Genomic DNA, 13600 nt, shown 5'->3' with positions numbered 1-13600 from the left:
GATGTAGATAGAGATAAATATATATAGAGAGATGGATATATGATTTGTATATGTGGAACTACTTCAAACATATTACAAAACAAAACTGAATGAGGCATTGCAATGCAGGCCGAGCATTAGCTAGATAATGGAATCTTTCCAATATTAGTAATCTCTTATTTTTCAGCTTTTTCTGTATTGCTTTATAAAGTTTAAATTCAATACAGACCTGGCACATAGCTATAAACTGGCAGAACAACGTCTGGCGGGATCTGAAAGTGATTTAAATTAATTTTCACACTTGACATTCAAATTAAGAAGACAATTACTACTACACCCTGTGTTCAGCCCGGGCAACGCCGGGTATTGCAGCTAGTTTTTGAAATACATTAGGGTATAGTGAACATCTTACACCTTGTAGCATATATGGCATTTTTTGAACGAGATAAGTGACAGTTATCAACAATGGCCTTTTATTCTGGGTGAGAACCCTGGTTTAGTGATAATGGTTTTTAAGATATTTGCTGTTTCCCGAGATGCTACATGAAAAAATGGGATGCTCTGTTACCAAAGGCAGTGACTGTGTCTTTTCTTTATTCACGTGTTTGCTTTTGATAATATGCAAAGTTACGTAAATAAACATATTATATCCTCCATTTAAAAGTATACTTCTGTATCTGAGTACGAATATGTATTTGTGGCTGAGATAGTTTTATAAAGGCTATGTTAAATAAGTTGTTAGTAAATGTAAAATAGTAGTTCGAGGACAGGCGGGCGCAGGAACTAAGATGCGATATGTAATAAGCAAAGTGTTTAAACTGTGTAAGCTGCCCCCCAGTTCGGCTAAACTTATACTTACTGGGCATGATAAACCAACTTTAATTTTGCGTGCAAATAATTAATAGAAATAAAATAATAAAACGACTAGAGTGGTATTATAAATACAATTGTAAAGTATAAATTCAAACAAATTAAATTTTTAATTAAATGTTCAATATTCAGTATTAATATAAACATGTCTATAACATTAATTATTTCATTTAGTAAAATAGTCTAGATAAATTAGAATTAATAATAAAAAACATTAAATATATTGAATGTTTATCTAATTTATTAATTGTATCATTTATTACAAATGTAATAATTTTTAATGCAAATAAATTATACATACAGAAACATAACCTCACTTAAAAGTTGATAAACACAATTTATATCACCAATATTCACAATAAATAAATGTTTTTAATTATATGGACCAGTCTTTAATACCAATTACTTAGGTATATTATTTAAAAGAACATTTAGAATTATTTTATGTAGCTTTTTTCATCCTGTCAATTTTTTTGCATGGTTTGCGCACATCGATAAATTAATTCTCATCATGTTTTCATAACATGCCTAAAGAAGTATACTTAACCTCACTTATATAAATACACTTGAAAAGATTTTTATAAACACAATTCCTATCAATAATATTCACAATAAATGTTTTTAATTTTATGGACTAGTATTAGTATCAGACACTAAAATATATGGTTTAAAAGCACGTGTGTATATATATATATATATATATAATTTTTATTTGTATGTAGCCTTTTTTTTCATCCAGGGAAAATTAAGTTACATGGTGTGTGTGATCGTAAAAATTCACTTATCTTTTATAATGTGCCTAAAAAATATAATTTTAAAAAAGTACATCCTGCAAAATACTAAAAATTATTCAAACACTTTTATATGCAAATATATTTAAATTCCTTAATAAAAATTCCAGTCGCTTTCATTATCCTAAATACCTTTAAATCTCGAATCTCAGCTTTTCACAGCCAACCTTTTTACTGTTCCCGGAAATCCACATACCCATAGTAAAAGTTCATGTTCGGTGCCAAAACTTAAAAGTTTCATAAACCACATCAATTTAAAAGCAGCAATATTAGCAAACAATATCTGGATCAGGCCTCTTCCTCAAATATGTTAAATTGAGAAAATCAATATTAAATGGTGTGCCCTGCTTATTTCCCTGCAGGTTCACATTGCTGTTGAACACAAGTGATTTTAAATTACCAACATGTAACGATGCAACAGTCCACAGTCATGCGCACTTGGTAAAATGCCAACCAAGTTTACTTGCATGCTCTGTGCCCAGTGCCTTCTTTCTTGGATCCAACACTGATACCGGTAAAAGTTGAATCAGGTTAACACTCGGTTCGTAGCGACGTAAATCACAACCAGGTACAAGCCAACTGTACATGATGCACTTGCAAGTTTTCAGCAAATGGTCGTTACATATCTAGCCCGGTTCAGCTGATGGGCTCGCCACAGACCCACTTCCCGTGGACACCCTGCGTGAGGCCGACCAAGGGCTCCGCCCACCCGGGCACACATACTGTGCTCAGAGCTTCAGGAAAAACAACGCAATCTCCAAACTACTCAACACATCCGATTGGGGGCTGCTTACGAAAAACATTTAAGAGTTCGCTGAGGGCCGGAAAGTAATTTTGATTTGGATTATGTTTTTAAACTGTATTTTTAGAGGAGTTAAAATGGTTAAAACGCATGTTTTCAGAGTAATTTTTAGGCGTAAAACAACCAGTACATATTATTGAAAGCACTTAAGGGACTTATTATACTTTTAACCAGGGGCGTAGCCAGAAGGGGGGGGGGGTAGGGGTTCAACCCCCCCCCCCCCTTAGCACCAAATCTTTAATTAATTTCTTATTAAAAACCTCAAACAAAATTCATATTAAAATTAATAAAATTTTTAACATTACAAAATTTAAATTTAAGTACCGAAAACTGCTAAAATAGCACAATTTAATAACCTTAAAATCCAAATTTTCCCGAGGTAGGACCCCCGGACCCCCCGCTTCAATACGGGGGGGGGGGGAAGGGCGGTATGCCTTTTAACCCCATACACAAATCCTGGCTACGCCACTGCTTTTATTTTAATTTATCCACAATATAATGTAACGGTCACCGCTCAAATTTCACATATAACCTGTGACGACGAGAAGACTGCGCGTCAGTTCAGAGCGTTGTGCGTAGAGGCTATGTACACCGCGCTAGAAGCACCAGCGAGCGTCGCGCTTATCATTCAGCCTCACAAACACACATACACCCCTGACGAGGCAGGCCCTGGCACTTCCCTGACTATAGAGCATCCCACTCTTAGATTGCAGTGTGGAAGTAAATGGGCGCATTCTCTCTCTCTCTAACACACGCTGACTGCCGTTAGCGCTGTCCTTGTTTCTTCGTGCGTTGTTGCCAAATATCAAACGAAATTTAAATTTTAATTTTTGGACCAAGCTTTTTTTTATATTGTATAACATCGAAATACGCATCAGGCAATGCTTATTTTGAATACTTAACAATATTTTAAGTGTCCGAAAAAATTAAAAAACATAACTTATTCACTGCGAACTGTTTTGAAGTATTCCGAGATGTTTCACATCAAAAAAAAAACCTACATGTGTATTTCATTCAGATTTTTTTTATTAATAAATTAATGCCTTAGGACGCAACCGAACAAATGTTAAGACAAAAACTGTACAGGTTTCACTTCAATAATGTTTTTAATATATTGAAATGCATTTTCTCACAAACTGACACATCGAAAAGTTGACCAGCGGAAAACTTTATTTCTGTTAAAGATAGATGGGGGACGAAAGCGTGAAAAATGTTCACAATTAATTTAATTAGTTTTTAAAAGCAGCTCCATCTCAATTGCTTCTACAGTTTCCGTGGAAATATCTGTTAAAGATGTGTCTTATCAGTACAAGAGCGCGCGCTGCCGTCGTAAGAGGAAACAGGGTCGTGTGTTTAGATAAGTGGGGTTCTGTCCTGCAAGCAATTTCGAATACATGGCTTCCTTAGTCAACCATGTATTTCCTTAGACACGTATTTCTGAAAACCAGCCTGCCAGTTAGTATCGCGTCTCGCGACGAAGCAACGCGTTGTGTCCGGTGACTCGTTGCAGTTATAATTTTGACAAATTATATATTAACATACGTGATATTATTTTCTACATTTATTTTTATTACGTACATATAAAATATGGAAGATAGAACACCAAAAAGAAATTATATCGGTAGGCTACGCGGGAGGGAGCGCAAGATTGTGTTGAATGTATTTGAGTATTTTTAAAAAAATATGAGTGTGTGCAATGCAATTAAGGAAGCTTACCATTATTCTAGTCATCTCTGTGCTACTCTTATGGAAGGGGTATCAACATTGGTCAGCGGTAGCGATAGTGATTAAAAGGTATGTGATGTTATTAATTTCTTAATCAAGTTAACGTTACAATTATCGTATAAATTCCTATGAATGAAATGTGTGTGAACAGATTCTTGTTGTAAGTTAAAGTTAAAAAAAAATTCCTTATCAGCACGGCCTAAAGGCGCAGGAAGATTTTGATGATTGTATTTCTTTACATTAGAAAAAAAAAGGAATTTTTATATCCTTAAACCCATATTTTCTTCTTCCCCTTGCAGTAATGGTTGTTACAAAAAATTTTTTAATAGAATCTTTATATAATATGTAAAATGTATGAAATAAATACGAAGGAATTTAATAGCAATCATGGTACAACATTTTGAATTATTTTTCTATCCTTCTCAACACCAAGCATCTTATCAAATATTGTTTTAGACAAAGTTTTGGAAAATAATTATGATATTTACAAACCATTAAAACAGATTTGATAAGGTGTCTACTAAGGCAAATACTTTTTTTTTGTCCGGTGAAAATATTTTTTTGAACCCATGCAGTTATGGCTGGTCGTATCAAAAATTTATTTAGAAAACATTTTTTGGCATTAGGTACTCTGAGTTATCATACGTTAAAACGGATGCGATATTATTCATATTATGGGAGTTGTTGCGATTTTTCTGTTTTTCAAAAAATCTTCCCCATTTCGACCCAATTGTTCGGATTTTTCCCATAACTTACTCGACAGAGAATTTCCATTACCGTATTTTATTTATCATATTGGAAATGACTTGTCTAAAAATACGGCATTTATCGGGCCCATGAAAATGTGATATATATATGCGATTTTTAGAACATAAAAGAAAACTATAAGAAATTTTCGTCTGTAATATGTAGTTTTTATTTGAAATTTACATAAAAGTGGCATTATTACAAATTTAAATGTGTAATAGTATAAAATATTATAAATTACGATATGATTTCTTAAAATGCTTCTTGTTCGATCCGAATTACAAAGACACACATCTCCTGAAATTCGAAATGTGTTAGAGATTTGGCAACAGCGCGCGCCATAAGCCGTGTACTGCAATCTAAGAGTGGGACGGGCTATAGCAGTTTGTTTGATCGCATGGCCGACAGTGGCACCATCTACAGATTTATTAATAAACTAAGTCTCGCAGCGAGCGCACTTGTGCGCTGAGTGTCTACCTCGATGTCTCAGTCTTTAAATATTCATTTTTTAAATATAAGAGCGAATATCTAAAAAGGCTTGACATTTATATTTATTGAATAACCTAACATAAATATTAAAAGACTGTCATTAAAAAAAATATACCTGCTTAAGTCTGGGCTGCCTAAAATACTTACAATACAATAAAAATACAAAATAGATTAAAACTTATTTTATGTAAAATGTTAACAACAAAATTACTGTTGCCTGGTCACTGGCCACAATTCAGACTGTTTTCCCTTAGCTAACACGTTAAATGTCCCATTCCAGACCACAGAGTTGCATAGCATACTTAATACCCGAAGGCCAAGCTCCTCAAATATCCTCAATCTTCAACTCCCTGGAGCTTACAACTTTTTCAGCCCGGTTGTGGACCTTTGTAGAGCAGTAGTCATGCCCATTATAGCCATTACCAATATGCATTTTGGAACTTCATGGTTATATAATGCCTGAGGGCACGGTAGTTCTTAAACTCCGAGTAAGGTTTCCGGACCATTTGCTGTAACCTGCAGATAGGACCTTTCCTCTTGACCATATACCTCTTTTACAACATTCACGGATTCCGAAGAGTGAGGACTTCCTGGCTAATAACCACTGGTACCACGAGACAGTATTATTGCTTTGGTGCTGAGAGTATATGCATTTGCAATTATTTCAAAATTTCATATATCTGTTAGATCCTGGCTTAGATGAGACAGGCACTTTTTCCCAGGGAGTCAGATCCATTACACAGGGGTGAAAGCATCAGTTGTGATAGGAATTCTTGTACGTAAAGCATCAGATATAAGTTAAACATTATTTGCAGCATGGTTGAAGATACCTTGTGTGATGGCACTGCAGGTTAGACCAGGTAACCATTCAGAGAGGAGCCTTACTTGTGGCGAGTTGAGAAGTACTTGTGGCGAGGGTGAATCCACTGTTTTCTTGCACTGCTTGATGGATAGGATGTAACTTCCGAAATGAAACCTACTTTTGAGATGATGAATGCAGTTATATCAATATGCAATACTTGTTACAACCAGGCGGCAATGATGTATCTGTGTGGTGGTGTGACTTCATGGATTGTTGTGTCTGATAGAGGCTGTGTTGTTCCAGTGGAAACAGCACTGGCACAGTGGTGGTGCACACGAGTCCTACCCCAGCTGCTGTACCCAGTCCAGCTCATCCCACCCTCAATGGCACCTGCAACTCTTCCAGGTCAGTGCTTATGTAACCTCTACCGTTTTGTTATTGTAAAATTGCTGTTTCTATATATTTTAAACTCATGGTTCCATGTTGTTCAAATTTTACTATGTGCTATCCATGTTATGTTAATGTAGAATTGAAGTGTATTTTTACTTTAATCAATTCAGAAAATAGAAAAATCCTTTACATTAATCATAAATGAAATATTTCATAAAAAATGATTTACCTTTTCCTCGCACTGTTGTTTGGTGGATCCTCGCAAAAGAATATTGCTAAATGAATTCTATTATTAAGGTCTTTTTTTTAAAGAATGCCTTTTGTGAATGAACGTTATTACCCTTTTTGCATATATGTATACATATTTCACCTCGGTATGCTTAAATGAGATGAGAGCGAAACTAGGAAGTTGGCATCTAATTATATGTATTGTAACAAAAATAGTTGTGGTTGATTAAGAGCTTTGTGGTATGCATAATGCTCGAGATAAGATAGCGCATTAAGTATGGAAAGCAACATGCATAATTTCACTGGTGCCTACATTCCATCTCGCCTCCCGTGTCTAGCTTACAGTTCACTTTGGGCGGTGTTACCTTTCCTGCACACCTTTTTTTGGTGAGTTTTGCGTACTAATGGCTATAAAATTCATTTATCAATGCCTGAAAGGTGTTGTGTTTTGGCTGCAAAAAATAATTCCATAATTCATAAGCAATGGAAAATTACCTGGGATTCCCTTGTACCGAACAAATATACAAGTATGTGTTAGTTCACTTTCAAGATAATGATTTTTAACTGTTATTTTGATCCATTTTTTTTCGTGGAAATACATGTACTGCCTATGCTATAAATACTTATATTTCTAGCAATAAACTGAAAGCAAAAACAGTCACAGATACAAATGCCAGAACTGTAAGTTCATGTAGAAAATGATAAAATTGTTAACTAAGCTATTGAAGAAAGTGCTTGTTTGTCTGCTTGGATTCTTGAATTGTGGATTTCGGTTACAGTTTTGGAATAGAAAAGTACACAACATGCAGTATATTTTAAAGCCTGGCGGAAATAGAGTTTATTTTTGACAGATTTAGTATAATTTTGGGCACTGAAACAAAGTTCAGTTTGTGGTGCCAGTACTAGCCGCCATATTGATTTTTTGAAACATCCAAAGAAAGCCATTTAAAAACTCCGCCATTATTTAATAGAGAAAATTCTGTATGTTGCTATTTTGGCTACCGTGTTAAGTTTAAAATAAAATAATAAAAAATAAAAATATATTTTCACATTTATTATTTTTCTAATCAATAAAAATTGTGAATACATTATCAGTAAAGAGTCATCCTAGCTTCTACTCCTAACGTTGCCCGACAGGACTATGCCCAAATTCCTCACCTTTCCTTACCCCTACCTTTACTGCCTATTTTAACCCAGAAACCATTTGGAGAATATCCCCATTCTCCTTTGATCTGCGCCGGAGCTCGTCGCCCGCGACTTTTACATTTTCGGCTGTAACTAAATTAAGAGATGTAATCTGTTAAGTTCGGTAGTTTTCCCTAAATGTTTTATTCATCTAGTTGGCCAGTCGCTTCAGTTCAGCCGAGTAGCTAGTGCCTGCGATGTCTCGCGACGGTTCACCGCGACCACCCGCGCCCCTCTCCTGAGGGAGTGACTCACTTCACTCCAACCCCAGACTGGTAACAGCCTTTTGGCTATAGTTGCCTCCCCATTTCATCTTTTGCCCTAACTTTTCTATTTATTTGGATTATTGACCACTGGACCCCTTTTTTGGTTCCTTTGGGGTGCAAGAGCCAGTTCAAGAGTTTTTCAAGTCCCAATTCAAGAATTATTACAAACTTTTCAAAATTCAACCTACAAAATTCACGCCGGTCCCTCTGGAATTGAAGAATGCCAGAATCTCCTAGTTATCCTCAGCCAGTGAACAGTCCTCTGTGGAATATTGTGAATATATACTCCAACACCGATCAGAACAACTAATGTCTTAAATCAATTAAATTTATTAATGTTAAATTTATTTTGGTGAAAATAGGATTGTTAAAATTTGTAAAATTTACCAGATAGTTTTAATTGATATTTACTAACGGCCCGGGCCCTCCTTATAATTAATTCTCTCAAGGGTAGTTTTGTAACTTCAATGAATACCCAAAGAAAATATAACAAATCTTAATTAACAATAAAACAGGTAGAAGATAAGCAAACCAGATTTTGTTTTTCACTTCGAATACGATCCACCTTGTTAGTTCCTATTGTGAGAACTAATTAAATTTTAAATGTTTCTCCATTGTGTCCTCTGATTATTCAGTTGTTACTGTGTATCCCATATAAGGCAGCTTCCAGAACTTTTATAAATAAATTAAATACGGTTTTTCTTTAACTACACAAGGGCAGTAACAACATAGGCCACGACGGCCCAAGAGAGCCGTAAATTTAACTTACTGACTGAAACTTCAATCGTGAATTTGTTAATTTAGGTCACGATAGTCGAGGTGAGCCCTGAGCAATGGGCAACACCCGCCTAAAACGCCTGTGCCACTCATTTCCAGAAAGTTTTAGCACTACCTAACCCAAATTTCGTAATGAGGGCTTGGGCTAGCTAGTAGACCCTCTTTTCGCCTGCAACAAGCGGGTGAAGCATACACTACTTATGCCATAACGCCGCGGTGTTGCCAGCCTGCGCCGGACGAGCGCGCTCGAGTTGCGACGTGTCAGCGCCGGCTGCCTCAGCAGGAAGTCGACACCTCTGTCACAGAGCACTCCGTCAACCAACTGTGTTCAACTGGACTTTTAGACTAGGGTGCCTGTTGAAGTGCGGAAAGGCTCATCACATTCTGTGTTTTAGTACCTATGTTACTTTAAAAAATTCAATATTGCGTAATTTCATTCTGGATATAGTTAAGTTGATTTTTACAAAATATTGATTTTTACAAAATATTTTTTAAGTGGAACATTTTTTAACTATATATTATATTATTATTTTTTGTATTTTAAAAGTATTAGCTCTCAGCAGATGGACACGCCAGGCGACAGCTGTTGAAACACCACAGCCAGCACAGCGTGTGCCAACAATAGCCTCGTGCCCCCGATCACCGAGTCACGCCACCACTCATAGTCCGGAACATTAAACATTTTAATTAGGTGGCACTGGAAAATTCTGAAACGTGACAATATTATTGTCTCGACTAAATATATTCAGCAGCTGGTGAGGCAATGCTGGGTACACTATGTGCAACATGCACAAGCAAAGCCTTTGATGATTCGGGGAAGTACCAACTTCTTCTGCAACAAGGTGTGTTACTTGGATCAATGTGTGCCAGTGAATTAAAATTATGTGTTGTTCTAGATGCAAGAGCATGCAAGAGAGTAAAGTAATGTATGTTCGGCAGGAGCATTCAGGAGTTTAGAGTAATAGTTATTGAGGGAGTGTAAAGTAAGGTATTTTTGGCTCAACTGTGCAAGACAGGGTTCGTACGGTCCTGGAATGTCCTGGAACTTTTACCATGTCCTTAAAAGGTCTTGAAAAGTCCTTGAATTCAATCCAGTCCTTGGAAAGTCCTTGAATTTTCAGGTAACATAATATTCCAGTTAGTTTCCCATCGTTAAAATCCTAGCTTAGGAATACAAAACCATAATTTGTTTCTTATTTCTAGAATATAATTTTCTTGACGTGAACAGACGATAACCGAGTGAATTTTCGTAAAAAAAAAAAATGGATTTGGGAATTTCTCGTGTTCTATTGGCAACGACATTTATCGGTTATGGTGCGTAATACTGCTTTGCGTAACTGTGTTATTGGATATAGTTTGGTACACAAGAGTAAATGTGGTATCGCGTGGTAGTTGTGGTATCGATTTTTAAAATATGCAGGATAAATATGGTATAGTATGGTAAATGTGGTACAAACAAAAGAAGTTAGATGCAAGATGGTGGTTTTGCTTTGTACTTTTTCCGGATTTACATGCTTCTGTAATTGTATGGCATTGTCGGAGTGATTGGAAAGGGAAAAGTGTTATTTCTAGAAATGTTTTAATATCAGTTCCGACTTCGTTTTTAGTTTATACTTCCTACGAGTTGCGAAAAGATTTTTTTGCTGGCTTTGATATTTGCATCAAATGGCCTATTTGTTTGCATTTTGATTTAATTTTTGCGGCTGTCGTATGTAAAAACTACATTTTTTCACACTTTCTCTTATTATTTTCCTTCAACGTGTTTGATAGTGCTTTTGGTGTTTTTATGTACCTATGCAACTTGAGAGATACTGTTAACATTTTTTCTCAAAATGCCTGGAAACTGTACTTTTAACGATTTGTGGTTACGTAACCCAAAATTCAGAAAATGGCTACAAAAAACGACTGACAGAAATAAAGCCAAATGTGTTTTATGTAGTAGTGTTTTCGATATCAGTAACATGGGTGTATCGGCGTTAACGAGTCATATGGGTGTAGGGTTACCAGACGTCCGGCAAAAGGAGGACATGTCCTCCTTTTTATGTATTTTTTTGCGTCCGGCCGGATTTTCCTTAATGCTCCAAAATGTCCGGCTTTTTTATAAAGTGAGATAATTCCTGCAGTTACACTCTGAGTAAAGCACGCGGTGCGCACTAATGCGCTGTCCGCAGAGTCACTCCACTAGTAAGTAGTTCTATGACAGCTTGACAGGTAGCAGCACATGCAGAAGCACGTGTTTTTAATATGCGTAGTATGTTTGATTCTTTATACTGAAACTGTATTAAATGCCAAAACATTGTAAAATATCGTACTCCATTGTAATCAATTTTAAGAATCATTTTAAGAAAATATATTGTCCTCCTTTTTAGTGAAATGTCCTCCTTTTGCGAGATGAATGTCCTCCTTTTTTATTATCAGTGTCTGGTAACCCTATATGGGTGGGAAGAAACATGTCGCTCTGGCAAGTGAGAAGCCAAAACTTGGAATACAAGTATATCTCGGTGGTAAACAGCCTTCACAAGATGGCCAATCTACAAGTTTAGCAGTCGTGAAACCAGATATCCAGAATTCTCAAGATCAGCAGGTAGGCCTGATTAGTTCTTTTATTACTGGCCAGGACACTTTAAAAGCAGAAATTCTGTGGGCCCTTAAAGTATGCAGTAACCATTTTTCATACAAGTCCTGTGAGGATATTGGGCCCTTGTTCAGACAAATGTTTCCTGATAGCAGTGTTGCCAAAGGCTTTTCGTTGGGAGAAACAAAGTGTGCCTATATGTGTTGTTTTGGGATAGCACCTTATTTTAGGTCCTTACTCATGGAAAAAATTCGAAAGGAAGATTCGTATGTTCTGCTTTTTGACGAGAGTGTTAACCGAAAACTTCATCAGAAGCAATTGGATTACCATATTAGATATTGGGATACCGACAAAGTCGTCTCATGCTATATGCACTCTAGTTTCTTGGGACATGCAACTGCAGAAGACATGTTTAGTTCGTATGAAAAACTCAGTTCTGAAATTTTTCTTCCCAGCATGCCTTTACTGCAGCTCTCCATGGATGGTCCAAATGTCAATTGGAAATTTTACGACATGGTTTGTGATCAACTGAAGAAAGACACAAATAAAACAGTGATACAAACTGGCAGTTGTGGGTTACACATACTTCATGGTGCATTTAAGTATGGATCAGTTTCATCTACCTGGGATGTGGAGAGAATTTTGTCAAGTATGTATTATCTTTTTAAGGACTCTCCAGCTAGGAGGGAAGATTATGTGAATGTGACCAGTAGTACTCTTTTTCCTTTAAAATTTTGTGCTGTTAGGTGGATAGAGAATTCGATAGTTGCAGCTCGTGCTATTGAAATGTGGCCTCATATGCTCAAGTATGTAAAGTCTGTAACAGACAAAAATGTTCCCAACCCCAACACCAAATCTTTCATGGCCATCAAAGAAGCGGCAGCTGACCCACTCACGCCTGTAAAACTGCTAGTATTTCAGTCAATTGCCAAAGAAGTGGAACCATTTTTGATAGCATATCAAACTGATAAGCCAGTTCAACCATTTTTAGGGGAAGATATGTTGAAATTGCTGCGAAGCCTAATGGAAAGGTTTATCAAAGATGATATTATGAAGAATGCAAATTCTTGTGGCAAACTTGTCAGAGTTGAAGTTGCAAAGAAAGAAAACCATTTGCCAGCAACCAAAGTCTATTTAGGATTTGCTGCAGAAAATAGAGTAAAAGATTTGGTTCACAAGAATGTAAGCAAGGATCGTGACATTATACAGTTACGAATGGAATGTCGTGATTTTCTCTTGGAAATTGTGAAAAAGTTGTTGAACAAGTGTCCTTTACAATATTCTGTTGTTAGGAACCTCAGTTGTTTGGACCCTAGAGAAATGAATGACCAAAAAATTTGCACTACCCGGTTTTCATTAGTATTGAAAATTTTGGTAGATGCAGGGCGAGTTGAAGAAACAGACTGCGATGCATTACTTTCAGCTTACAAAGATTTTATTCTGGAGTTTGGTTCGTCATCACAGTTTCGAAATTTCAAACCTGAAGCTGACCGTTTGGATTCATTGTTATTTGGTAGTGCAAACTCTAGTTCCAACTACGTAGGATTATGGTGTGTGATGAAAATGCTGCTGATTTTGTCACATGGACAAGCCTCTGTTGAGAGAGGTTTCTCAGTTAACAGGCAAATTGAAGTAGAAAACATGCATGACCGTACAGTAATTTCGCAGAGAATCATTTGTCAGCATGTTACATCTGTTGGTGGTGCCTCAAATGTAAACATTACAAATGATCTGATAGCTTCAGCAGCAAGCGCACGCCAAAAATGGCAAAGCTTTTTGGAAGAGAAAAGGCGCAAGAAAGAAACAGAACAGCAGAAGTTAAAACGAAAAAATATCACAGATGAAATAGATGAACTCAAGACCAAGAAACAAAGAATCGAAGCAGATATTTGTGAACTCACAAAATCAGCTGATAGGTTCTCTGAACAGGCGGAAGCAACCGGTAGTTTAACCATGGTGTCAAAGTCCAACAGC

The 13600-nt window shown here is 36.4% G+C and overlaps 1 protein-coding gene across 1 annotated transcript in view; it reads left to right on the top strand.

Annotated features, from left to right (window-relative positions):
• Positions 1-13600, top strand: part of LOC134533658 (WD repeat-containing protein 47) — a 255441-nt gene that overhangs the window by 55619 nt on the left and 186222 nt on the right. Inside the window, exon 3 of the mRNA XM_063371197.1 lies at positions 6509-6610. Within this exon, the coding sequence (XP_063227267.1) occupies positions 6509-6610 (102 nt within the window). The remainder of the gene's footprint in view (positions 1-6508; positions 6611-13600) is intronic.

The sequence above is a fragment of the Bacillus rossius genome, chromosome 7, assembly GCF_032445375.1.
Source record: "Bacillus rossius redtenbacheri isolate Brsri chromosome 7, Brsri_v3, whole genome shotgun sequence".
Lineage (NCBI taxonomy): Eukaryota > Metazoa > Arthropoda > Insecta > Phasmatodea > Bacillidae > Bacillus > Bacillus rossius.
The sequence above is the reverse complement of the archived record's forward strand: the minus strand, read 5'-3'. Positions and strand labels throughout refer to the sequence as shown.